General features: G+C 39.6%; 1 protein-coding gene across 2 annotated transcripts in view; it reads left to right on the top strand.

Annotated features, from left to right (window-relative positions):
* The window catches only part of DNAH5 (dynein axonemal heavy chain 5), a 289,955-nt gene that overhangs the window by 187,790 nt on the left and 75,136 nt on the right, over positions 1 to 27,029 (top strand). For both annotated transcript variants that reach the window (XM_058715840.1, XM_058715830.1), the window contains exons 48-55: positions 815 to 937; positions 1,115 to 1,328; positions 2,722 to 2,945; positions 5,216 to 5,414; positions 7,806 to 7,978; positions 13,360 to 13,490; positions 17,593 to 17,746; positions 19,119 to 19,386. In XM_058715840.1, the coding sequence (XP_058571823.1) occupies positions 815 to 937; positions 1,115 to 1,328; positions 2,722 to 2,945; positions 5,216 to 5,414; positions 7,806 to 7,978; positions 13,360 to 13,490; positions 17,593 to 17,746; positions 19,119 to 19,386 (1,486 nt within the window). The remainder of the gene's footprint in view (positions 1 to 814; positions 938 to 1,114; positions 1,329 to 2,721; positions 2,946 to 5,215; positions 5,415 to 7,805; positions 7,979 to 13,359; positions 13,491 to 17,592; positions 17,747 to 19,118; positions 19,387 to 27,029) is intronic.

The following is a 27,029-nucleotide window of genomic DNA, read 5'->3' as shown; positions in this document are numbered from 1 at the left end:
ACATTTTGAATGACTGGTTGATTTCCAAACCACACGGTACTACCCTTGAAATGATCGATAGTCTGGGTCCCTCCCCAGGTTTCCCTTACTTCTCCCAATACTCCTTTTTTCATATTGCTAGGAAAAAGTGTGGTTTTTAAAATTTTTGTTCGTTTGTTTGGTTGGTTTTTAAATAGAGCCCAGTATAGTCTTCTTTAGAAGAAGCTCAGAATGCAGAAATGAGAGAGAGACCCAGCGGGGCGTGGTTTGCTATTTTGTATCAGGGGGTGGGAGGTGATTCACTGTGCTTGCAGCTGTCCCAAAGCGTTGGATCTGGATTGTGTCCACTACAGAAGCCCGTGGGTGGCCTTCTCAATGGAGACAGAGCAGTCTTCACATTGGGACGGGCTGTGTGGCTCAGAGCACCGACCTAGGAAGCTTCTTGGACCGTTGCCCTGTTTAATTTTGTCCCTGATTTACAGGGAAACTTTTAGAAGGGCTAAATTCTTCGAATAATGGGGCTGGGGAATGCAGTGTCATCCATATAAGAACAATGAGACAAAATCTTTAGGAATAGACTAAGGAGTCTCATCCCACTCCAAATTTACAGTAATTAGAATTTCATGTACTCCAAAATTAAAGCAGATTTTCGAAGGTGAACATTATGCAAGACACTTGAGGCACTTCATGCCCTGGTTTCCAGAATTAAGGAGAGTTTTGGGGGGTGTTTGTGAGTAATTCCTGTCAATTCAAATGTTCCTAGATTTTAAAAATCATTCACCGTGTCTTAGGGTATATTTTCACAAATCTTTCTGTTGGCTTTCTTGTTTTGCAGAGGACAATAGAGAGCTATGTGGATAAACGCATGGGTACAACGTATGGCCCTCCTGCGGGAAAGAAGATGACTGTTTTTATTGATGATGTGAATATGCCAGTAATCAATGAGTGGGGCGATCAGGTATATTGATTCCATTGCATACTTTATGTCAACTCAACATTGATGAGTAAATATTTTTCTACTTTTTCAATATGCTGTTACTGAATTCCAAGAAATTCCATCATTTGGCAACATCAAGGCATTAGCTTCTGGGATGTAAAGGAGTGACCTTTAAATTCTGAACGTTGTCTTTCTTAGGTTACTAATGAGATAGTACGACAGCTGATGGAACAGAATGGGTTTTATAACCTGGAGAAGCCTGGGGAGTTTACCAGCATTGTGGACATCCAATTTTTGGCAGCCATGATCCATCCTGGGGGTGGACGCAATGATATTCCCCAAAGACTCAAAAGACAGTTCTCTATATTCAACTGCACGTTGCCTTCTGATGCTTCCATGGACAAGATCTTTGGTAAAATGGTGTCAGTGGGGCAAGGGGAGGGAGTAATACCTACTTGCATTCCACTGAGAAGATATCTACCCAGAGGTCAACACAGAAGGGGCATTGGGTGGCTCTTCAGTCCTTTTTACCATGTACTCTCAAGTAGTGTTTATATCAGGATTTTGTTTATATAAGGAATTTTTATATATATGTAGTGAATTGGGTGCCTAGGTAGATCCTTTCTACCTTTGTTTTTCTTAAAGTGACTGTTGCCAGCTTCTTAACCAAGGAGGCTAAACATTAAATGAACGTGAAGATGATGAGATTTTTTCCTCATGGATATACCTATTTCAGGTCTGATTGATAGACTACTATGCCAAAAGTTTATGTGGCTGAGACTTTAACCAAGCCACGTAATGATTTTGGCCAAAGCAATAATTTTGCCCATAGCAGAGATTAGCCAGAGTCTGATCATCAGAGTAATTTGCAGGATTGTAATAAGTTACTGATTGATTAAATATGTAGTATTTCGGAAATAATATCTAGCCCAGGAGATAAACACTATATATCTATATAGATAAACACTATATATCTACATATCTACATATCTATATCTATATCTATATCTATATCTATATCTATATCGACACTAACCCAGGAGATAACTATGATTGTCAAACTGAATAATGAAAAGAGTTTATAGTTGATTTTGTAGTTTCTCTTTGCAGAAAAAGAGTGTAAAGTTATGTACGCATTGTGTTAGGTGTTAACTTACCATTTCTGAAACTACTACTGAGAGAAAATGCATTAGGATACCCTAATTAATTTCTGGCAGACTAGAATGTCATCTCAGCACCCTGCGCTAGTGGGGTTTGGCTATATTTGCCTTCAGTCATGATAGTGGGCAAAAGTTTGGAAACCAAGTGATATGTGAATTGTCTAAACCTGGGAAAATTACAATGGACCAGAAAAAAGAAGACCCTAATCAATTTTAATTATTCTTGTTTTGCCTAGAAAGTTTTACACACAAAGTAAATTAAAATATTTTGTAATGCTTGGAAAGGCAACAGTAGAATGGAGAAATCTTAAGGGTTCCCGGCACCTCCCTTTTCCTTATGTCTTTCGAAAGCACCTTTATATATGTAACGTCACCCACTTAATAATATTGAATTCATTTACCTAGAGTTTTCAGTAGTGTTTCTTAACCAACTTTTCAGTATTTGGATGCTAACTTCCTTGAGCCTATTTAATCTATTTTTTAGATTAAAAAAATAAGAGAACACGAATGTAAATTTCTTTGATATGTGGTCATCGATTATACTGTGTATAATAATTGTGCAAACTCTATAGTATAATGTTTTCCATTTTAATTTCACTGACTTGAACCATCACTCAGAATGTTACGACTTTTTTCCCCTTTCAGGTGTGATTGGGGTAGGCCACTATTGCAGTCAGAGGGGCTTCTCAGATGGCGTGAGAGATTCAGTAAAGAAATTGGTCCCCCTGACACGTCGACTGTGGCAGATGACCAAGATGAAAATGCTCCCTACCCCTGCAAAATTCCATTATGTGTTTAACCTTCGAGATCTTTCTAGGATCTGGCAGGGAATGCTGAACACCACCTCAGAGGTTATCAAGGAACCAGATGTAAGTGAAATGTAAGAGGAGAAAATAAATGCATCGTTATTTATTCTATTCCCTAAACTGTTATTCGTAATGTAATGTTTAGTGGGATGATGAAATATTTTGGGATGTTTTAGCATGCATTTTTTTCTGCCTTTCAACTAACATAAATAAGGGAAAAGTACATCAGGAAGTTTCTTTTAAAAAACCAATTAAATTTATACTTAAGGAAATAGTATACATAGTTATTTTCTAATGAATGGAATAAAGTAAACAATTGATCTTATTTTCCCATTATATTTTTCTTATACTAAATAATGGAAAGAATCATTATTGATTTTATTATGTAATAGTCTCCATATTTTAAACTTGACATCTTAGCTTTAAAAAAGTAATTATCTTTATAAACACTCAAAATTGAAGAGACCATTTTGTTGTTAATCATCCACGATCTTTCTTTTCCGTGTAACTAGATGAACTAAAACAATTATGTATATTGGCATAATTAAGAAGAGGCAGAAAAGTAGAAAGTCCATTTGGCTGAGAAATGAGCATTTGTACACACACTTGAATATAACAGTTCCTAGCATTAAAAGAATTCTCTTCAAACTAGAAACATTATGGAAAAATTCCAAAGCATGGCCTGTGTGCTCAGGCTAAGGTAATATTGGCTTCCCTTTTAGCTTTTTATGGAATGGAGAAGGTAATTAAGCAAATGGGCTTTAGGGATTTGTCCACATCAATACACAGGAACAATTGAGATATCAAACAAACCATCACTAGGCATATTGAGTAGTGACTATAAAAAAACAACAACCCAGCTTTGCCCCAGATGCTCACAAAGTAGGTAACCACATGGCTGACTCCAAAGAAAGACGTTTTGGGGAAAACTCACTTTCCTTGTTACAGAGAACGGAATATAATTTTAGCAGCAGGGAACATTTTATCTTGTTTTTTTTTTCCCCTCAAAGTCATTGACACATTAGTGGCCATGCAGAATGCAGTTCCCCAATATTATTTTTTGAGTAGCCAGATTTTGATGCTTACTTGAAATCATCATAAATATTTCCAGCAATTGATGTTGTCATGAACTTCTGTCTTAATTAACTGAATCATTGAATATATTTTACTAAATTCCTTTTAAATTTTGGTAACCAAATATAACCAATAGCATTTTATCATTAGTAATATAATAGCTTAAAAACCCCCTAACCTGCAAAATGTTAGCAAGCTCAGAAATTTCCACCAGTCTTTCATATCAGATGAACTTGCTATAGAAACAAGTGTATCGAGCAATTAATATCCTCAACTTCCAATGAACTTTGCACCTTGAATTACATAGACTAGGTGATTGTTTTGTTCAGATAATCCAGACTTTTGCTGCAAATTTCCTTCACATCGTGTTAAGTAAACATACCCTTCTAATAGTTATGTATGTGAACATTGTTTATACACTACATTTTATTTTCTGATCTGGCCACATGAATGTAGGTGTCTTATCCAAACAGACTAATTTATCACAGGTTTAAGACTTTTATGTAGCATATTACCTTGTTGGTTAATCAGAGTCATTTTAGTGATTTGTCTAGGTTTGTTTTCATTTTAATGTAAGGACTGAACATGAATAGACACTACTCTATTTGATATACTTGATTAGACCAACTTGAAATAAAATACTTTTTTTTAAGTGTATTTTTTGAGAGAAAGAGAAAGAGAGTGAGAGTGTGTGTGCAGGTTGGGGAGGTGCAGAAAGAGAGGGGGACAGAGGATCCAAAGAGGGCTGTACTCTGACAGCAAAGAGCCTGATGTGGGGCTCAAACTCACCAGCCACAAGATCAAGATCACGACCTGAGTCGAAGTTGGATGTTTAACTGACCGTGCCAACCAGGCACCCTGAAATGAAGTATGTTTTAACCTTAAGTTTTAATTTTTTTAAAAATGTTTTTAATGTTTATTTATTTCTGAGAGAGAGAGTGAGAGCGAGAGTGAGAGCGAGAGAGAGAGAGAGCCTGAGCAGGGGAGGGGCAGAGAGAGAGGGAGACACAGAATCCAAAACAGGCTCCAGGCTCTGAGCTATCAAGTCCCACGTGGGGCTCGAACTCATGGACCTCGAGATCATGACTTGAGCCGAAGTTGGAGGCTTAACCAACTGAGCCACCCAGGTGCCCCTAACCTTTAGTTTTTAAAATGTAGCATCTTAGATCAGGAAGGATGGTGCTCTATAATTTTGTCAATTTGATTCCCAACTATGGCAAATAGGAACGAATAACACATTTTAATTCTGTTTTCAACAGGATCTGTTAAGGCTGTGGAAGCATGAGTGTAAACGTGTTGTAGCTGATCGTTTCACGGTTTCCAGTGATGTGACCTGGTTTGATAAGGCATTAGTACGTTTGGTGGAGGAGGAGTTTGGTGAAGAGAAAAAACCCTTGGTGGACTGTGGATCTGATGCTTATTTTGTGGATTTCCTGAGGGATGCACCTGAAGTGACAGGTAAAGAAGTGAAGCAGAATTGGAAATTCCCCAAAGGGATACTTGAAGACAGAAGGTTCAGGTTAGGGATGTTGAGTTTCTGGCTAGGAAAGTTTACTGAAACAAGCCTGGGACATAGTAGTTGCTCAATAAATACAGAATGCGTGGATACTGATGGAGCTCAAAGATTAACTATTTTTTATACCTCTCAATCCTCCATATAAAGTAGATTTAGGAGGCAGGATAGGGTAGAAGAAAGTGCCCAGGATTTGTAGCTGTCACACAGTGGTAGGTTTGTGGAAGGGATCTACCACACGTTAGCTGGATGACTCTCTGGACTTGAACCTCATTCTCCTCCCTTAGGAAAATGGAAATAGTAATATATGTGTCATGGGGCACTGCGGGAAATAAATGAAATATTATCTGCAAAGTGGCTTGGCAGTCTGCCGAATGGAAGGGAGCAAAAACCTTGGTTTACGAACATAATTCGTTCCGGAAACGTGCTTGTAATCCAAAGCACTCGTATATCAAAGAGAATTTCAAGAACCATTGGCTCAGTTGAGATCATGTGATATTCGGCGACGCGTACTGCTCATATTGCAAGACATCGCTTGTTTGTCAAGATAAAATTCATTAGAAATGTTTGCTCATCTTGTGGAACACTCACAGAACAGGGTACTCGCAGTCCGTGGTTTTCCTGTAGTTGTTATTTGGGTCGTCCCGAGTGTTGAAATTAGAAAAGCCTCAAATACCTGAGAAAGCCATTGAATCTAATGGGAAAGAGGTGGGTGATGTGGCCATAAGCTTTCGTGATTATGGTTCTATGCAAAATTGAGAGATATATTGCTTCTCTTCTTATGCAAAGAGGTAGTGCTCCAATTTCTTTTTTCCTTCAGAAATAACAGTGTAAGTAGACTATTTCTCTTTCATTTAATTACCTTTTTAAAAAAATACTGGAAGTGAATTTTAAGTTAATTTCCATATTTAAACACATGCTATTTGTATCTTCTAAACGGTTGAAAGTGACCAGGCAGCCCCTTTCCAGATTTGATAAGGATGTGTGTGATCTATCAAAAGTTCCCGAGTGACAATTGCAAAAGGCAGTTTACTGCTGGCTATGCAGTTGGAAGGATCCTTCCACAGAAAGAAGCGGACACATTTTACTTGAAATCAGGTCACACACGTACAAAAATCCTGTAGGTGTAAGAGCATTTAAAATTAGAATTTATGTATCTCATTTGCTCTAATTCAGAAGGGTAAATAATAAAAATTTATGTCTTTTATTTCCTCTAATTCAGAAGGCTAAATAATTAGATTATGGTTTCCAAGCAGCAAAGCACAACTGGGGCACTTTTGCTGGGCGGGTGTGTGGGAGGCAAACACATGACCTTTGTTGATTCAAAGCGCTTTGTTTCTCAAAGCTTGAGTTGAACATTTATAAAAAAAAAAAGGTGAAGTGACTATTGAAATTTAATTAGCGAGGGCTTTGCAAATAAGCCAATCTTCATGGCTATGTTAAATCAATTTTCTCGCTTTGTTATAAAAAGGTTAATATACTATTATATTAGGACAAGGTCAATTGACAATAATTATGTACTATTAGATTTGGAAGATCCACTCACTCTTCTAGTTCCCAGTGAATTTCTAAGTTGTTACTGGCATATTCAACTCAGGTGTCACTCTTTTTCCTGTTACTAATGTGAACCAATGGTAAACTTCCAGAGGCCTCATTTAGCTTTCCTTTGGCATTATGCCTTATAGTCAAAGATGGAAAAGTGTTAACCTGGTATATTATGTATTTCTAATTTTTAAAAAAGCATATTGATTTCAATAATCTTTTCCCAGTGACACAATTCAATATGTTTATTTAGGAAATCATTATTCTGTTTTCTCTCAACCCTCTACCTCCGTTCCCTAAAATTCACTCTATCTTTGCCGCTAACCTGAAACTCCTGAATCATAAGAATTTCCTGAGCAAATGCAATGACCTTTTTCTTTTCATCTTATTAAAAAATTCTTTTAAGTCTTCATCTCTCTTGCTGATTTTTTACACTAAATCCCTGTTTTTCTGACCTTCATTTTTTCCATGAAGCGAATATTCCCGGAAGGTTCATTGAAATGCCAATATTCAATTATGGATTCAAATTAAATGCAATATATATTACATTATTTGAAATTGGCCTTTTCTAGGCAGAAAGGAACTAAGATTGCATATGACCACAAAAATTCCAATGTTTTTACTATTGTTTGCTTTTTTTCTCTTCTAAAAATATATATACTATGGCATTTGGGTGAAAGTCAGTATTGTTCAGTGTTAAATTGTAGAGTTATGAGTGTATTAATTTAGGTTGAAGGAAGTAGTAAAGTCTGGCAGTTTGAGGAAACAATTGAATTGTTCCCCCAACTCCCTAGGTGAAACATCTGACGAGGCTGATGCTGAAATGCCCAAAATTTATGAGCCAATTGAATCTTTTGATCACCTAAAGAAGCGTTTGACTATGTTCCTGCAGCTGTATAACGAGAGCATCCGTGGCACTGGTATGGATTTGGTGTTCTTCGACGATGCCATGGTTCACTTAGTCAAGGTCAGTGGCCACACCCAGTAACACCTCCCCAAAGTGACGGACGTGGGGCTTCAAACCAGAATTTTTTCCCCTCTTTTGTTTTCATCTCCTAAGAGAATATTCAATGTAAGAAATAAACTCAATGTTGGAGTCCAGTTTAATTTCGAAACCGCAGCATGTGACCCCTATAGGTGGAAAATCAGCCTGAAAATCAGAGCATGTAGACTTCCAACGTGTGATATAATCTTATTCAGTGTTGCTACACAGCTTCCAGCTCAATGTTTTCACTCCGTAGAATGAATGTTGTTGACATCTGAGTTCAAAGCACAGGCAGAAAGTCTGCTTATTTGTTGCATTATGCAAAGGAGAGCTGTAAAAAGCTCTGAAGACATTATGCTTGGTGACATAAGCTAGTCACAGAAGGGCAAACACTGGATGATTCCAGTTGTCTGAGGTACCTAGGATAGTCGAATCCATAGAGACAAGAAAGTAGAATGGTAATTGCCAGGGGTGTAGGGATAGGGAGAGTGGGGAGTGTTTAGTGGTACAGAGTTTCACTTTTGCAGGATGGAGAGTTTTTGTGGTGGTTGCCTAATGACCGATTATGCAACCGATATGCCTAATGGTCAAGGTGGGAAGTTTTAGGTCACATGTATTTCACCACAGTTAGAAATGATAATAAGAAAATGCTGCATGAACAATTGACTTTGAGCTGGGTGAAAATTTTGCTAGAATGAAATTTACCAGGAAAGTACATCTTCCTTTCTGCTTTGTCATAGGGGTCATTCAGTATCTCTTCCTAAGATAGTTGATTTTCAAAGACTGGCAACAAAATATATTATTTACTTGATGACTTATGTGATCTAATTTATTTGTGGTGGTAGATAATCCCATTTTGTTTATTTATTTATTTATTTATTTATTTATTTATTTATTTAGAGTGCGGGCAAGTGTGTGAGTGGGGGAAGGGCAGAGGGAGAGGGCTTGAGAATCTTAAGCAGGCTTCATGCTCAGCAAGGAGCCCCATGGAGGGCTTGATCTCACGACCCTGAGATTATGACCTGAGCCCAAATCAAGAGCTGGATGCTTAACCGACTGAGCCACCCAGGTGCCCCAAGATAATGCCATTTTAAATCTGTTGCTGATATTCTCACTTTGTTGATGTCAACTTCTTTCTCAGACTACATCCTTTCAGTTAGAAAAAGGACAGCTTGAGGCTGAATCCCATTGCTTAGGTTTAATCATGAGGAGCAACCTTATAATTGCAAATTGTCTCCTCTCATAATTACTGAATCTAGAGTTCATCTAGACGACCCTGCCTCTGAAAGCAGAAGAGGGTGGGGAAGGCTCCAGGACATCAGAAGAGGGAGGAAGACGGAGAGGCTGGTCTGGGTTGGGTACCCCCCCAACTGCTGCTCCCGCCACCCCTTGCATGAAGGCATTTAGCTTGGACACTTAGAATACTCAGAATCTGAGACGTCTGTGCTGAATTATGAGCACAGATATCCTTCCAAATATAAATAATGATAGTCTGTCATATTTAATGATTAAAAGGAAGAAGAAAAAAAAGAAAATGATACCAAAAGCAACTTCATAACTAACGTCTCTGGGGGACAAAATCTGACTGGCCTAGGATTTCATAATGGCTCAGATTGAAATGAGGCTATTGTTGGGGCACCTGGGTGGCTCAGTCGGTTGAGCGTCCAGCTTCGGCTCAGTCATGATCTCGCAGTCTGTGAGTTCGAGCCCCGTGTCGGGCTCTGTGCTGACAGCTCAGGGCCTGAAGCCTGCTTCGGATTCTGTGTCCCCCCCTCTCTCTGCTCCTCCGCCACTCATGCTCTGTCTCTCTCTGTCTCAGAAATAAAAAAACATTAAAAAATATTAAAAAAAAAGAAATGAGGCTATTGTTAGTCTCGTGCTTGAATAAATTCTCTAGAACTGCCTCATTTCTGTGTTTCAAACACAGAGTATGAGCGATGAGTTTGAGCGATGAGCATTTCTTCACTTCAAAATTGTGGGCACATGACATTTGAGGCACAGGTGACTCAGCACAGGGTCTTTGACTGTTTGCCTCAGTTTCTCTCTCAGGCTCTTGTGTCTGCTCTTGAATTGGCTGAAGAATTCCTGACTGGAGTTTTTGAGCTAAGATGCTCCATTCCTCACAGTCTCCTAGGCTGACCCTCTCTTCTACCTGCTTGTTTCCTGTGGACAGTACATCCAAAGTGTCACATGGATGTGAGCCTTGAAATATGTGACCTAGTTATAAGATGTGATAGAAGCTACAGGATAGAATTAGATGAAAATTATAGCAAAACAGGATGTGATATGAGACCAGGCATATTTCTTAGTCCCTTTCTTCAGTAAACTAATGATTTCTTCTGGGCTCCTGGGTAGCTCAGTTGGTTAAGCATCCGACTCTTGATTTTGGCTCAGGTCATGATCTCAGGGCTGGGAGACTGAGCCCTGCATCAGGCTCCGTGCTTAAGATTCTCTCTCTCCCTTCCCCCATTCTCTCTCTCTCTCAAAATAAAATAAAATAAAATAAAATAAAATAAAATAATGATTTTCTTTCAAAACAGAGAATATCTCTGTGACAGCTCTTTTTTTTGCCTCTTTGGTTAAGATTTGAACCATGACGTGTGTGGTTTTTTGTGGTCTCGCCCTGCCTAGCACTCTAGCTTGTGGCTTATGCTCAGCTTAGCATGTAATCAAGAAAAATCAGCTACCCATGATGAAACGCACCCTTCTTCCAGACAACTTCACCCACATGCATTCCCAACAAGTGCCCCGTCGTGTGGAATTTATCTGTGTTGTGTGTTTTGTGTTTGTCTTCCCTGCTGGGCAGCAAGCTTGTGAGTGTGGGGCACCCAGTTTATTCACTTCAGTATTCACAGGACGGAGAATAGGCACGCTTGAGATTCTTGATAAATGGGATTGGAACTTAACCAAGTCCCCACTGAGGCCCTAGCCAACCCTTTGCTGCCTCATCTCCTGATGTTTCTGGACCTAGTACTGAAGTTCCCACCTCCTAGGGATACCCCAGGCCTTTTGTCGACTCTGAGGCTTTGTGCACCCCAGCCCCTCTTCTTAAAACGTAGCCCAACTCCTGCCTGGCCTGCCCACTTCTTTGTAGGAGACTCGTAGTTATCTTTCAAGATCCAGATCACGCTCCAGCTCCACACCTGAGAGTTGCCTTTGCCCAGCAGCACTGTTGCATTTGCCGCCATTTTTACCTGTTTCCACATGCAGCGTGGTACATCCCCACGTTTCTGTTAGCAGGTCTCTCTCCTCTGCTAGCACATGAGCACCTGCGGGGCAGGCTGGGCATTGCTAATTTTTAAAATATTTGCTAAAGGAATTGAAAAATGAATAGTTTTATCTCACAATCTATAGAGTAGGAGAAAGATAGTACCATGTGAAGGTCCTATTTGACTGTGTTTTCTCCTTTATTTCTTTTTTTTTTTTTTTTTTTTCAACGTTTATTTTATTTTTTGGGACAGAGAGAGACAGAGCATGAACGGGGGAGGGACAGAGAGAGAGGGAGACACAGAATCGGAAACAGGCTCCAGGCTCTGAGCCATCAGCCCAGAGCCTGACGCGGGGCTCGAACTCACGGACCGTGAGATCGTGACCTGGCTGAAGTCGGACGCTTAACCGACTGCGCCACCCAGGCGCCCCATATTTCTTTTTGTATTCTAGGGTATGAGTTTTTGAATCTCTTTTAAACCCTTCTACTTATTTATTCATGTATATGTTCGTTAGTCGTATGTGGTTTGAGGGTTTAACGTGTGCTAGAAACTGGGAATGGAATGTTGTAATGTAAGATCTAGGCTGGTTTCAGGAAAAGATATTGGGTGGAGGTTCCCAGTACCTAATTATCAACAATTATTTCAACCCTTAATGTATTCACCAACACCAACGGAAGGAAATGGTTAGGACAAAAGACATATATTTGAAAAATATTAACCAAGGAAAGACACAGAAGATTCCAGTGTGGCTTTCAGTAGCCCCTTACCTGCCTTATCTGTGCCTCTTGAAGTAGTACCACGGAAAGAACATGAATAGACAGCAGCAAAATCATTCTTGCCAGTACTGTTCCTTACCTGCCTACAACTCCCCTGCCTACAACTGAGTAGGAGCCTGGAAGGACCAGTGTGCCACCCACCCATGCCACAGGCTCTCAGGTCCACAACAGAGACATGAACATGATCTTCCTTTCCAGGGGCTCACACTACATTGGGAGAAATAATCCAACAGCCAGGAGTAGTCCCAGAGTTTTATTATATCTGAATAAAAAGAAAAAAAGAGTAGTCCCAACAGGAATAAAGTGTAGCCCCTGCCACAGGAGGTAATCCTGAGAAAGGATGTTTACCAATATGTTCGTCAACATATTGCTAATTCCAGGTTACCCCAGCCACATAGAGGTGATCCGTCTCAGCTCCATTCTCACTATCATTAGTCTACAGAAAAGTGGGTATCACACCAATACCCCAGGCTCAGACTGCAGTTAGGTCGGAAAGAGAAGTAGTTATCATGTAGAGAGAAAAAAGCATCCAGGAGAATCCTACACTGAATCCCCTCTGTGGGGGTGTTGGAAGCCTGATGGTGTAAGCAATTCATCAGTAACAATAAAGCTAAAGAAACATGGGCTTCTGAACACCTGGGTGGCTCAGTTGGTTAAGCGTCTGACTTTGGCACAGGTCACGATGTCTCACGGTTCGTGAGTTCCAGCCCCGTGTGAGGCTCCATGCTGACAGCTCAGAGCCTGGAGCCTGCTTTGGATTCTGTGTTGCCCTCTCTCTCTGTCCCTACCCCACTCGCTCTCTCTCTCTCTCTCTCTCGCTCTCTCTCCTCCTTTTCTCCCCTCCTTCCTCCTCTTTCTCCTCCTCCTCTTCTTCTTCTTCCTCTTCCTCCTCCTCATCATCTTCCTCTTCAAAATTCCATCACCAGTGCCACATTTTGGAAATTTTCTTCCGTTCGATTTAAATGCTCTGCCATTGTTCAAATGTGGAAGATATTCTAATCAACTCTTCTGTATTCCAAGGATATACAGAATTTCAGTCTCTTTCCTGTCCCACTGCGTTAGGTTGGGAGACTGAAAGGAAACATCCAAGCCTCCTCGACTTCTTTAAAACCCAGAGCAGACCAAAGACGGACTTCAGCTGACTTCTCTGTACTCGTCTCCTCTTGTTTCCCAAAGGCGCCCCCAACATATGCCCTGTCTGGTACTCTTCAAACACCATTCTATTTCAGAAATGCTGTCCTTCATCCAGCCAGCGTCTTTCTCCATTCCGATCCTGAGACACATATGGCTTCCCAAATGCTTCTTTTGCGTAAAGAGGAAAAAATGGAATATTTACATGTTGAACAATGATCTGTGTCTTTTCTATTCCGCATTCTAGATCTCACGTGTCATTGGCACGCCCCGGGGAAATGCCCTCCTGGTGGGGGTGGGCGGATCAGGAAAGCAGAGCCTGACGAGGTTGGCTTCGTTCATTGCTGGCTATACTTCCTTCCAGATCACTCTGACAAGGTAACAAGCTTTCACTGTAATTAACCTGAAATGGATTTTGATAGCAGGTTCTCAGAGGCCACTTGAATTTAGAATGCATTTTTCTTAAACATAAGGAATCATAATCATTTTCCTTCTTAAATGTTGAGTTATCATTGTCCCCTTTCAACCTTTGTTGTAGATGTGAAATTTTCACATTAATAATTGGCTTTTGAGATATTTCAGCCTCTCGTTGTAAATAGCTGCCCCCCTGCACTTATGCATGCCATGAGTGTTACCTGTATTCCTTTTGGTGTATTTCAGAAGAAACTTCTCCCTACTAGGTGTTAATTCAGGTTTCAAGAATGTTAACAAACTAGAAAAATAACTGAAAAATTTGTGTTTATTCATTTATTCGTACACTTAAAAATATTTGTTGAACACCAGCTATGCACCAGGCACTGGCTAGGTGCTAGGGAGCACATGGCAAGTCAGCCTCGTGTCATCACAGAGCCTACAGTAGTCAAGGGGTCAGGCACCTGAGCAGTTCATTCAGTAAGGTGTCGTATGTAGGGGGCGCCTGGGTAGCTCAGTCGGTGAAGCGTCCGACTTCGGCTCAGGTCATGATCTCATAGCTCGTCAGCTCGAGCCCCGTGTCGGGCTCTGTGCTGACAGCTTGGAGCCTGGAGCCTGCTTCGGATTCTGTGTCTCCTTCACTCTCTTCCCCTTTCCCATTTGCTTGCACGCTGTCTCTCTCTCTCAAGAATAAATAAACTTTTAAAAAAATTAAAAAAAATAAGGTGTCGTATGTAGGTGCTATCTATGAGAAAGAAATAAATGCAGACCAGCTCCTATTGAAACATGAGGGAGGGACTCCTAACCTAGTGTAGGGGATGGTCAGAAAAGGCTTTCTGGAGGAAAAGATGGAAACCTGAATAAGAATAGGAGTTATCTCAGAGAAGAGGAACGATAAAGAATGTTCCAGGCAAAAAAGATCAGCACATGTGAAGTCACATGGAGGCCCTGGAAGAAGTAAAACATGGGTGGGTGTGCAGCATAAGATGCTAAGTGGGGAAGGAATAGAAAAGGAGGCCTTTGAAGATATGATAAGGAATTTAGACTTTATCCTAGAGCAACAGAAAACCATTAATGAGTTACCCCTAGGAAGGGCCTATGGGTTTGTATGTACAGAAAATGGATGGAAGGGGCTAAACAGGAATAGTTATAAGGCGTCCCAGGGATCTAGGCAAGAGATAATGGGACTTGAGTGGTAGCAGTAAGAATGGAGAAAAAAGGACAGACTTGAGATTGTTGGGAAGTTGAACTATTGGACTTGGTCCATCCTAGTTCTGGCTTGGAAAGATGATGCATACACTGATGCAAACACTCCTCAAGATAGGGAACCCCAGGACGGTTGTTCTCGGACATACGTGTGTGGGGCGGGCGGAACCAGGAAGTGAAGAGTCAGCATGAAGAGAAAAGCAGGGGTGATTCAAAGGGGCTGAATTTCAGGATTAACCAAGATGAGAAACAGGAGGCCAGTTTGCGAAGTTTAGTTGGGCTGAAAATTATAAGAGGTTAACCTGTAGGTGTGGGACTGGGAAGTCTTGCCTTTTGGGCGTTGCTCTAGAGTTTTGGTTTGGCCCAGTAGGGCAAAGTGTACCCATCTGTCTTACTGATGGAGGCCTATAGATATCTACTAGGGCAAAGATCGAAAATGATTAAACACTGGGTTTAAGGCCCAGATATTCATGTGTTGTTGTTACACTTTCCATTTGGTTCAGATTATAGGCTTCTGCTTGGAGAATAAATCTAAAAGATTGCTGGTTTTTGTTTTGTTTTGTTTTTTGTTTTTTGTTTTTGTTTTGTTTTCAAGTACTAGGACAGAGAGAAATAATTCTAATTGCCTTGTGTATAATTGTTCTAGTTTGGATAGAAGCAGAATTTGATAAGTGATATCCTATACAGGAAAGAGACTGGGCTCTGAGATTTTTTTTTAAATGTTGTTTATTTATTTATCTTGAGAGACAGAGAGAGAGAATGTGAGGGGAGGGGCAGAGACAGAAGGAGAGAGAGAATCCTAAGCAGGTTCCACTCTGTCAGCACAGAGCCCTATGCAGGGCTCAATCTCACAAACCTTGAGATCATGAACTGAGCCAAAGTCAAGAGTCAGATATTTAACCGACTGAGCCACCCAGGTACCCCTGGACTCTGAGATTTTTGTTCCCAACATTTATTTAAAACTGTACAGTTTTCAAAGCACTTTTATATGCCTAGGCTAATTTGGTCTTTAAAAGAGCTTTATGGGTTAGCAGGGCATATAATATTAGCCTATCTTACAGTGGAGACTCTATAACTTGTGGGAAATCCCAGATCTACCTGGGAATTAACCAACAGTATTTCTGGTTTCTGGTCTGGCTGGGCTTTGTGCCGCAATGCCTCAGGAAAAATATCTTGCACCTCCTCTCTCTGTGATAAATTAGTTCCTCTGCATGTCATAGTGGGAATGCTCTGTTACTAATGGAAAGGAGGGCCAAGGCCTGCTAGCCTTCCCATTGCCTTCAAGAGGCCATCTTACTGCCTACACCTCTGCATAGCTATGTGGCCAAGAATCAGGAAGCAAGAGCCTCACATTCTGGAAACACAGACATTTGTAAGAAGGCTCAGGTCATTATTTGAGGCAGCGGGCCCTTGATCCAGGGGACTGGACTGGAAGTTTTTCCAAGTCAGGAGAAGCTGGGATGAGGTATTTTTTTTTTTCCTCTCTGTCTCCCTCTCTAATGGGGAACTGCATCTTTGAAATTCTTTTCTAATCTCTCAGATCTCACCTCTCTAGACATTTTCTTAAAATATTGATGCCTGGTAGTGGGATTTCTGGTTGTAGGATTTAGGGTTTAGATGATCAAAAAGCACAGAGTATAGAAGTTAAATATTTAGTAGCTTTAAAAAAAATCAGAAGGCCATTTGCTCTTGTGCTTTGAACTCTGAGTTTATTTAATGACAAAAAATTTCAAATAATAATTCAGTAAGTCTGAATCTCTAGGGTTGGAAGATCTTTATTTTTACTTTTGGTGGTAATGGGCTGCCCTGTACTGGGACCTCTCCCATATTTCATGATTGCAGGCTGACTTCCACTAAAGGATTGCTTTTCATCGTGAAAGAAGATTTAGAGTGTGATATTCCGTGTTCCCAGCTAGTCTCCTGTGTGCTGATTGCTCAGAAAACTCTTTTATGTGGGCCCCAAAGATGTGTTGGAGGATGAGAGGGCAACATTCTCTTTTTAACATCTTACTATTTAAGTAATTTCTCTACACCCAATGCAGGGCTCGAATTTACAACCCCAAGGTCAAGAGTCACCCACTCTTCCGATGGAGCCAGCCAGGCGCCTCGAGAGGGCACCATTTGTAATGAGGCATGTCCCTCACCCGAAAGAATAAGACTTGAAATTGCTTCATTTAGATTAATTTGTGAGGTGTCATTACAATTCCAATGGCAGATAGGTCCTTAGTAAACATCCCAATTTAACCTTTGTTTTAGCGTTACCAACAAGTATTTTCAAAATGAAACATATATGGCTTCAGATGACACTTCGTTGTGGTAAAAACAGTATTTTGGTTTCAGGTTGACTTTTTACTCTAGGTTTTTATTTTGTGTCCCAGAAAATTATACTGTTTCATGATATGTGGAGTTTAAAAATCAGTTTCATATTTTCAGGTAAATATACTGTGATTTGACTTGATGTTGACTTATTGTGGTGATCTTTTTACAATGTATGCGAGTATGGAAACACTATGTTGTGCACCTGAAACTAACATAATGTTATATGTCAATTATGCCTCAAGAAAAAAAAATAGTTCTTAACTTTAGCGAATAAGGAAGTACTCAAAATTTTCACAAAATGGTTCACCTCTATTACTCCCAAAGGAGTAGGTATTCAGCACTGAAAGAAAGTTTTAAAAATCAATTTCGTCCTTGTAAGTAAATACAATGAACCAGTAACATTCCCATACAATAAAATTCTTATCTGATGGAACAATATCAGCACTTCTTTTTATTAACCAAATGGCATAAAGCATTGTTATAACGATCTTTTCCTTCCCATCAAAATAATTTAGCTAACGACACAATGACAATATTTCTTTAGGTCCTACAACACATCAAATCTAGTGGAAGACCTGAAGATTTTGTATAGAACGGCTGGACAGCAAGGCAGAGGAATCACTTTCATCTTCACAGACAATGAGATTAAGGATGAGTCAGTTTTGGAATACGTGAACAATGTTTTATCATCAGGGGAGGTAGGAGTTCAAATATCTTCGTGCATTTTGACTCTTCAGATGGCCTCCAACTTGAGAGCTCTCTGTGTCCTTGCATCACAGTTGTTGAATGAGTGCTATTATGGGGGATTAGGAGATCCCTATTAGGAAGAATTGCTTTTTCTGTTGGGTTTGGAGAATAAAAGTGAGCTGATTGGATATTCGATATGCCCATTTACCCCCTCCAAGGGCTATGACTTCACAGTTAATAATAGAATCGTTTGTGTATTTTAAAATGTGGGGTATCTTATCTTGAGGACTTGGCTAATTTTTTTAAAAAAAGGATGTGTAAAGCTTTTTATTTTGCTGTAGTCCTAATAGTTTATTTTTGCTTTTGTTTCCCTTGCCTGAGAAGACACATCTAGAAAAAATGTTGCTAAGGCTAATGCCACAGACCACTGCCTATGTTTTCTTCTAAGAGTTTTATGGTTTCAGGTCTTGCATTTAGGTCTTTAAGCCATTTTCATTTCATTTCATTTCATTTCATTTCATTTCATTTCATTTCATTTCATTTCATTTCATTTCATTTCATTTCATTTATTTTGTTTATGTTTAGAGAGACAGAGAAAGAGACAGAATGTGGGTAGAGAGGGAGAAAGAGAATCCCAAGTAGGCTCCATGCTCTCAGCACAGAGGGCTTGATCTCACAAACTGAGGTTATGACCTGAGCTGAAATCAAGAGCTGGACACTCAACTGATCGAGCTACCCAGACTCCCCATTACCATACTGTTTTGATTATTATGGGTTTGCAGTTCATTTTGAAATCTGGAATTGTGATACATTCATCTTTGTTCTTCCTTTTCAAAGTTGCTTTGGCTATTGGGGGTCTTTTGTGGTTCCATACAAGTATTAGGATTATTCTAGTTTTGCAGAAAATACTATTGGTACATTGATAGGGATTGCATTGAATCTGTAGATTGCCTTGGGAAATATGGACATTTAATAACATTAATTCTTTTAATCTATTAGTATGGGGGTGTGCTCAATCGGTTGAGCATCTGACTCTTGATTTTGGCTCATGTTATGATCTCATGGGTTCATGGGATTGAGCCCCGTGTCAGGCTCTGTGCTGACAGTGTGGAGCCTGCTTGGGATTCTCTCTCTCCTTCTTGCCTGCCCCCCGCTCACATGCATGTATGCTCTCTCTCATTCAAAATAAATAAGTAAACATTTAAAAAAATCTATAAGCATGGAATGTCTTTCCATTTGTTTGTGTCATGAGGACTTTTGTTAATTTTTAAAGGTGAGTTTTAGGACACAAATGGAGGAAAGATATCATATGTATCGACCTATATATTTTGATCTGTTTGCATATGCCTGTACTGAATTTGAATGTTTGCACTTCTTTTGAAGGTCTCCAACCTATTTGCTCGTGATGAAATTGATGAAATTAATAGTGATCTCATATCAGTCATGAAAAAAGAATACCCCAGGCGCCCTCCTACCAATGAGAACCTGTATGACTACTTCATGAGTCGGGTCCGGCAGAACCTTCACATTGTGCTCTGCTTTTCACCTGTGGGGGAGAAATTTCGAAATCGAGCTTTGAAGTTCCCTGCCCTTATTTCAGGATGCACCATTGACTGGTTCAGCCGATGGCCTAAAGATGCCTTAGTTGCTGGTTAGTGTGGTGGACATTTTTGTCAGTTTTTGGTTAACATTTGTGTGTGTGTGTGTGTGTGTGTGTGTGTGTGCACGCACGCGTGTTTATTTATTTATATTCTGTGCTGTTTGTTCTCTCTGTACTGGATTGAGTCAAAAGTCACTTTGTCCAGCAGTTTAGGATATTTACAAGATGCTGCTCTTTCATATTAGGTAGCTAATTTTTCCCAGAGTGTGGTTATCAGATAACGATCTTCCATCTGTACTCCCTTGGATTAATTTCCAGTGATTCTAGTCTTCTCAGGGATGCTTAAAGGCTTTGTCTCAGTTGGATCCCCAGGCACGTTCCAGGATGTCCCAGGAAGGCACTGAGGTTTTAACTGCTTTGATAGCATTTGTGTTCTTTTCAAAGTGGATTGGCCCATCTCTGAGTAGCTGAAGCCAAATGTCTCTTGGACATTTTGTTCTCGTGGTTGCAGTGCTGGAAATCAAAGAAGAAGACATTATCCAGCAGTCCTCTGATGGTTCCTATCCTTGAAAGGAATGTTAGCTAGAGTGTTCTGGGACTTGGATCCTTGCTGCTTCCACTTCTGTGGAAGAGATGTTAGTAAAGGAGATGTTAGAGATCATTGAGTTTATGTTTTTTCAGCTTTGGGTGAGAAATTGTTTGTGGATATTTTAAGTGATGGGGATGTTTAGGCCTCACTCACCCTTGACCTGTTGTATCAGAATCTCAGGGGTGCCCTGTCTCATGGCAGTGGTTTTCAAACTTTTTGTCTGGTTATGTTTTAATAATAATTCAGAAGAGTCCTATTTCCCAGTAATACGTTGCTGGTAGCCTTGGTAGATCAAAGTGAGGTGAAGGAGGTGAGGAAGGGGCTGGAGCCTGCCCTCCCAGCCCCAGCCCATGCCTGTGTCACACCCACATCTGGCGCTCCAGTTCTGGGGTGCCCAGGGTGAGAACGACCGATCAGCCCGTCTCCTACAGATGGAGACACGGGGGATGCTGAAACCGAGGGACTTGTCAGAGATTTAAGAAGCATTAGGATCTGTACTGGGGGAGGAACCCAGGTTTTATAGATTTATATATATTTTTAACAAATTCTTATCCACTGGGGACATTTTATTCTCTGCAAACTGCTGTTGACAATAATGTTTTTCCAATCTGTGGCTTTTAAACACAGAATGTTTTTACATATTCAAAGTACACATGTACATTTTCCTCTTTTGTCTTCTAAGGTTTGAGAAAAGGCCAGTGATTTAAAATTTTAAGTCCTCTTAAAATGTAAACACAACTAAGGGTAAAGCTTTAAAATTCCTTGAAGTAGGATATAAATGCAGAGCACACAATGACAGAATTTAAGAGCTATATTAAAGTTAACTATGAAACATGGTAATTAGTATGCAAGTACTTTGTAGAGTAGCATGTAAGGTATTATTATGAACAATAAAATAACAATTTCAGGTGACAAACATTGTAATATACCATAATTAAGATGATTTAATTTAAATATGGAGCCCTTCCTGCTAGGTCTGTATTTCAATCATCTCTTTTATTACAAGACAAAGGCCTCACTGATCTTTCCTTTGTTAATTTCTCACAAATCTGCCCCTTTCTTTTAAATCTCATTGTATCAACCCAAGCCAGGATTACATGGAGGTCAGGGAAGTTTTCATTTCTGTGTAGTTGTTTCCTAGCTGCTGTCCTGACTTTCAACGGATGAGGCTCCTTGTTTGTTTATTGTGAATGTATTTATTGAACTCCATGCTGTTTATAGAGCCAGGCATAGTAGGGAGTAAGGTGGGCTTGTGTCTTCAGTCCGGATCCTCTTCCCAGGCAAGCTCATTGTCATCCTTCTGGGTGATGTGCCCCATCAACTTTTCTCTCTAGTCTCGTCGGTCCTCTGGCTGCCTGCTTGATACATTCTGTGCACTTGGCTGCCTGCTTGATACATCCTCATGGGGGCTTTACAGACTGCTACTCCATGTGTCTGCAGCTGAACTGCCTCTGCTCTGGTCCCTTCCCCAGGAAGTCCCACCATTGTCCACAAAACCATGCAATCAGAGAGCTTTGTCTTTGTCTTGAACATCCCAGCTTCCTTCAGCTCTCAAGTCTGCTCCATTGGCAAATCACTTTGACTTTATCTTTTTTTTTTAGGTTTATTTATTTATTTGGGGCGGGAGGGTCAGAGAGAGAGGGAGAGAGAGAATCCCAAGTAGCCTCCACACTGCAGCTCATAGCCTGACACGGGGCTCAATCTCATGAACCATGAGATTATGACCAAAGCCAAAATCAAGAGTCAGATGCTTAACCAACTGAGCCACCCAGGTACCCCATGTTGACTTTATCTTTTAAATACTGGGGGACTGTCTCTAGCACTTTCCCTCTCACAGATGTCCTAGGCCAAGCTGTCATTGTCACTCACCTGGAAAACCCAGATCACTTTCTAATGACCTCTCCTCCTCTTCCAGCTGTCTGCCATCTATCCCACAATGCTGACAGAAGAATGAGGAAAACACAAACCCAACCACACAGCTTTCTACTTAGAACCTCACATGACCTCCCTGTGCTCTTGGGAGAAAGGCCACATTACGTAGCCTGGCCTCCCAGACTGGGAAGAGTGGCCCTGCCCACCCCCCATCTTCCCTTGAGGTCACTCTTTCTTCCTATTCTGTTCTTCTGGATCCTTGAACAGGCTGCTTTTTCTTCCCATGTGACACCCTCCTCCTCCATCCTATTGAGCCCTCCTCCCTTTGTCTGGATGGTGCTGGCTCAGTCAAACTTCCCTTCCTAAGGGGAACAATCCTGCCTCCCCTTCTCCCCACAAAACTGATCCCATGGTATCACTTCATAGCACTCTGTGCTCTTCCTTCCTGGGGCTAACCACAGTCTGCCATTTGTATAGTTGTGTGTTGATCTGGCCCACTAGACTAAAAACTCCATGAGGTCAAGGACTACCTATCTTTTATTCACAATCTGGGCAGCTACCAGTGCTGAATGAATGAGTCAGTCTGTCAAAGTTCATTTACTTGCAGTCTTCTCTAACCCAACACAAACCTTCTCTCTCTTTTTCTCCCCAGATACACCTCTTTTGTTTGTCCTCTGAATGTGCTTTAATCATACTTATTCTCCATATGTTGTCCCCCTTAGATCAAGAATATTCTCTTCAGTCTCCTCTGTTTATCTAAGTTCCAGAGCTTAGTCAGAACTCAACACATCCTTCACTCTTTTTTTGTTCTCTAAGGAATATTTAGTTTCCCGCCCTCCCATCTTGGACCTCCTATATCTTAGCACGTAGACTTTATATCATGTACCTGGTATTGAAATCTTCTTAAACTATTGATAACCTGTAATTTTTTGTGGTATGTCTTCAGTCTAGTCTGGTAAGTGTTTACTGTGCTAGTCACAGTAGTGGATAAAATAATTATAAGACATAGGACATAGCTCCTTTATTTAGTAAATACAAAATCTTGTTGGGAAAACCAACATCTATGCACCTAATATTAACCTTGCTTCTGTTAATTTGAAAGAATACCATGTGTGGGCATTGCAAATACTTAATATACTTAGGAACTTAAGTGTTGTTTATTCTTTTTGGAAAACTAGCCATGAGGTTTCTAGAAACAACCTTATTTAAGTTGTCTTCAGGATTCTGGTTCTAAGTTAAATTATTATCTCCAGCCACATCAGAAAGGAAATACATGATTTCATTTGTGTTAGTATATATCATTTAGATTATACTATTTCCCATAAAATATTAAATTGTATATTTTTATAATTAATATTTTATTGATATTTTATTCTTTAACAAAATTTTTTTTTAATGTTTATTTTTGAGACAGAGAGAGACAGAGCACGAACGGGGGAGGGGCAGAGAGAGAGGGAGACACAGAATCCCAAGCAGGCTCCAGACTCTGAACTGTCAGCACAGAGCCCGATGCGGGGCTAGAACCCATGAATGGTGAGATCATGACCTGAGCTGAAGTCAGACGCTCAACTGACTGAACCACCCAGGCGCCCCGATTAATATTTTATTCTTTAAGATGCATTTTTTGTTTCTTAAGCCTGTTTATTGAGGTATGAATGATATACAAAGAGCTGAGCATATTTAAAATATACAACTTGATGTATTTCGAAGTAAATACACACCCATGGGACTATCATCGTAATCTGTACCATAGACAATCCATCACCTCCAGAAGTTTCCTTCTGACTTCTTAAGTGTAAGAAGTTCTTAAGTTATTTCTTAATTATTATTATTATTATTATTATTATTTTGTGATAAGAACACGACGTAAGATCTCTTGTAGTAATTTTAAGTATACAAATAGCATTGTTAGCTACAGGCATCATGATACACAGTAGACTTCTAGGACTTATTCATGAATAGCTAAAACTTTGTACTTTTTGTTACTTTCTGACTGGGAGGAGGGGGAAATGGGACCCCCCTCTTCCTAGTCCCTGGTAATCACAGTCCTCTCTGCTTCTATGAGTCTGACACTTCAGATTCCTCCTGTAAGTGGTATCATGGAGTATTTGTCCTTCTGTGTCTGGCTTATTTCACTTAGCATAATGCCCTCCACGTTCATCCATGTTGTTGCAAGTGGCAGGTGTCTTTTTTTTTTTTTTTTTTTTTTTGCAGGGTGTCTTTTTTAAGGCTGAATAATATTCTATTGCATGTATATCCATTTAACCATCAACAGACATTTAAGTTGTTTCCACGTCTTGGCTACTGTAAATAACGTTGTTATGAGCACAGGGGCACAGATATCTCTGGGACAGTGATATTACTTCCTTTGGAAATGTGCCTGGAAGTGGGATTGTTGTATCATATGGTAGCTCTATTTTTAATTTTTTGAGGACCCTCCTTTTTTTGCACACCCTTGCCAACATTTGTTATCTTTTGGTTTTTTTTGATAATGGTCATCCTAACTGATATGAAGTGATATCTCATTGTTACTTTGATTTGCATTTCCCTAAGGATTGGTGATGTTGAACACTTTTTCATATATCTGTTGGCCATTTGTATGTCTTCTTTAAAGAAATCTCTTTTCAGTTAATTTATCCATTTTTTTTTTAGAAATTTTTTTCAAGTTGTTTATTTATTTTCAGGAGACAGAGACAGTGTGAGCAGGGGAGGGGCAGAGAGAGAGAATCCCAAGCAGGCTCCATGCTGTCAGTACAGAGCCTGATGTGGGGCTTGAACTCACGAAGCATGAGAACATGACCTGAACCGAAATTGTGTCAGACGCCTACCTGACTGAGTCACCCAGGCACCTCCCCACTTTGTCCATTTTAATCAAGTTACTTGTTTTTTTGCTGTTGAGTTGTAGGAGGTATTTATTTCACATGTTGTCTCTTATCAGAGGTACAGTTCGCAAATATTTTCTCCCCCATTCCATAAGTTACTTGTTCACTTGTTAATTGATGTCTTTGCTGTGCAGGAGATTTTTTCGTTTGGTGTAGCCCCATGTTGTTTTTGCTTTTGTTGCCTGTGCTTTTGGTGTCATGTCCAAAAATTATGACCAAGAGCATTGTCAAGGAGCTTACCCATTATGCTTCCTTCTGAGAGTTTTATGGTTTCAGGTCTTATGGTTAAGTCTTTAATCTACTTAATCTATTTTAATCTCAAAATAGATTGAACAATACATAGAGTGTTGTGTATGGTGTAAGACAGTAGTCCGATTTCATTCTTTTGCATATAGATCTCCACTTTTTCCAACACCACTTATTGAAGAGACTATCCTTTCCTCGTTGTGTATTCTTGGCACCCTTGTTGAAAATCAATATATATATGGGTTTATTTCTGAACTTTCTTCTGTTCCATTGGTCTATATGTCTATTTTTAAGGCCAATACCACACTGTTTTAATTACTGTAACCTTGTAATATATTTTGAAATCAGGAAGTGTGACGCCTCCAGTTTTCTTCTTGCTCAGAATTGCTTTGTTTTTTTTTTTTGGGGGGGTATTCTGTTGTTACATATGAATTTTAGGATTGTTTTCTTTATTTCTGTAAAAAAATGCCATTGGAATTTTGATCAGGACTCTATTGAATCTGTAGATGGCTTTGGGTAGTATGGACTTTTGAAAATAATAATTCTTCCAAATCATAAACATGTGATGTCTTTTCATATATTTGTGTTTATTTTAATTTCTTTCATTAGTAGTTTATAGTTTTTAGCGTACAAGTCTTTCATTTCCTTTGGTGGAGTTTATTCCTATTTATTCCTACATATTTTATTCTTTTGGATGCTATCATTATAAATTAGTTCTTCTTAATTTCTTTTTTGGATTGATGTTATTGCCCAGAGTATTTCTCTAATTTAAAGATGCTTACTTAGAACGTTAACACTAGATTTTGTAGTATTTTCATAACTAAAGTGCTTTTGGGAAAAATGTGAGTTTTTTCATACGTGAATTTAAATTGACTAAGTCTCTTGATAAAGCATTTAAAGAAAAATATGCCTTGTTTTATGTTGTAAAGTCTTGTCTTTTCCACCATTTAATAACCTCCATTTTGGCAAACCTTTGTTTTTAGCTTTGTATGGCGTTGTCTTGAATGAATTGTTTCTTTAAACGTCTGTATTCTCTTCATTCTGGTGGTCTTGTCTGTATTTTTTTTTTCCTCTTTTTTGTCCCTTCCTTGGCTACCTTTAGTTTAGTCTTCATTTCCAAGATGGTTTTATCTTTTTCTTCTTATTTCCTGAGCTCAGTCAATTCCTTTTTTCATTTCTTCCTGATACATTATTTAGTCAGTTTCTTTTTAACTTTTGAATTTATGATTCAAAGTAGTTTATGACTCATTCAAAGGCTTCTCTGGGGATACTGGCATCAATTTGTGGCATGTTACAGTTTTAATTTGGTTTTTTTTTTGGGGGAGAATGAGGGACAGAGGTTTCCATCAGCTGAGGCATTTTGATTTTCCTTTCCTATTTCATTTTTTATTAGGTTTTTTCGTTTAATTCCAGTATTATTAAGATAGTAGTCTTGCATTTCTTAATGATACTCTGTGGTGCTAATGTCACTCCTAAACCCATGAACTTCATTTAGATTTCTCCACGGTAAAGGTAACTTTTAATGTTCTTCTAGATTACATTTTAAATGAGCACATTGTTATCAAAGTAGGCCATCTTCACTTGAAAATGAAGTCTCAAGCAAAATCAGCAGCCTATACATGGTGTATTTTTTTTCAAAGAAGGCCATTTTAATTATGTGAATAAAATGGCCCTCTTTGAGAATTATTACTTGATTTATAATATACAAGACATGGTCTTATGAGCTAGCCACCCCTGCTTCTGCAGCCACTCACAGCTGGTGATACAGCCTCAAGAAGGCAGCTTCGCGTGATAACCCCTCAGAAAGTAATGCCAACCACAACAGTGTCCACATTTTTTTCTGGGAAAATTAGCCTGTTTTGCTTACGAAGCCCATTAGTCAATAAATATTTTTGGACTTGGTGCTGCAGTTGAATGTGTTCGCTTAGCACTCTAAAAGACTACAGAGTTCAGTTCTCTTTGGGCTTCTAAATCAAGGTGACATGGGCTCTGGAGTCCATCATCCTCGCATTGAATCGCCAACCTGCCATCTGCAAGGAAACTCCTCTAAGCCTCATTATTCTTCTGTACAAAAGGTACATGTTAAAATTCATCACTTAGGGATG

Source organism: Neofelis nebulosa, chromosome 1 (genome assembly GCF_028018385.1).
Source record: "Neofelis nebulosa isolate mNeoNeb1 chromosome 1, mNeoNeb1.pri, whole genome shotgun sequence".
NCBI lineage: Eukaryota > Metazoa > Chordata > Mammalia > Carnivora > Felidae > Neofelis > Neofelis nebulosa.
Note: the sequence above shows the minus strand (reverse complement) of the source record. Positions and strands in the feature narration are given on the sequence as shown.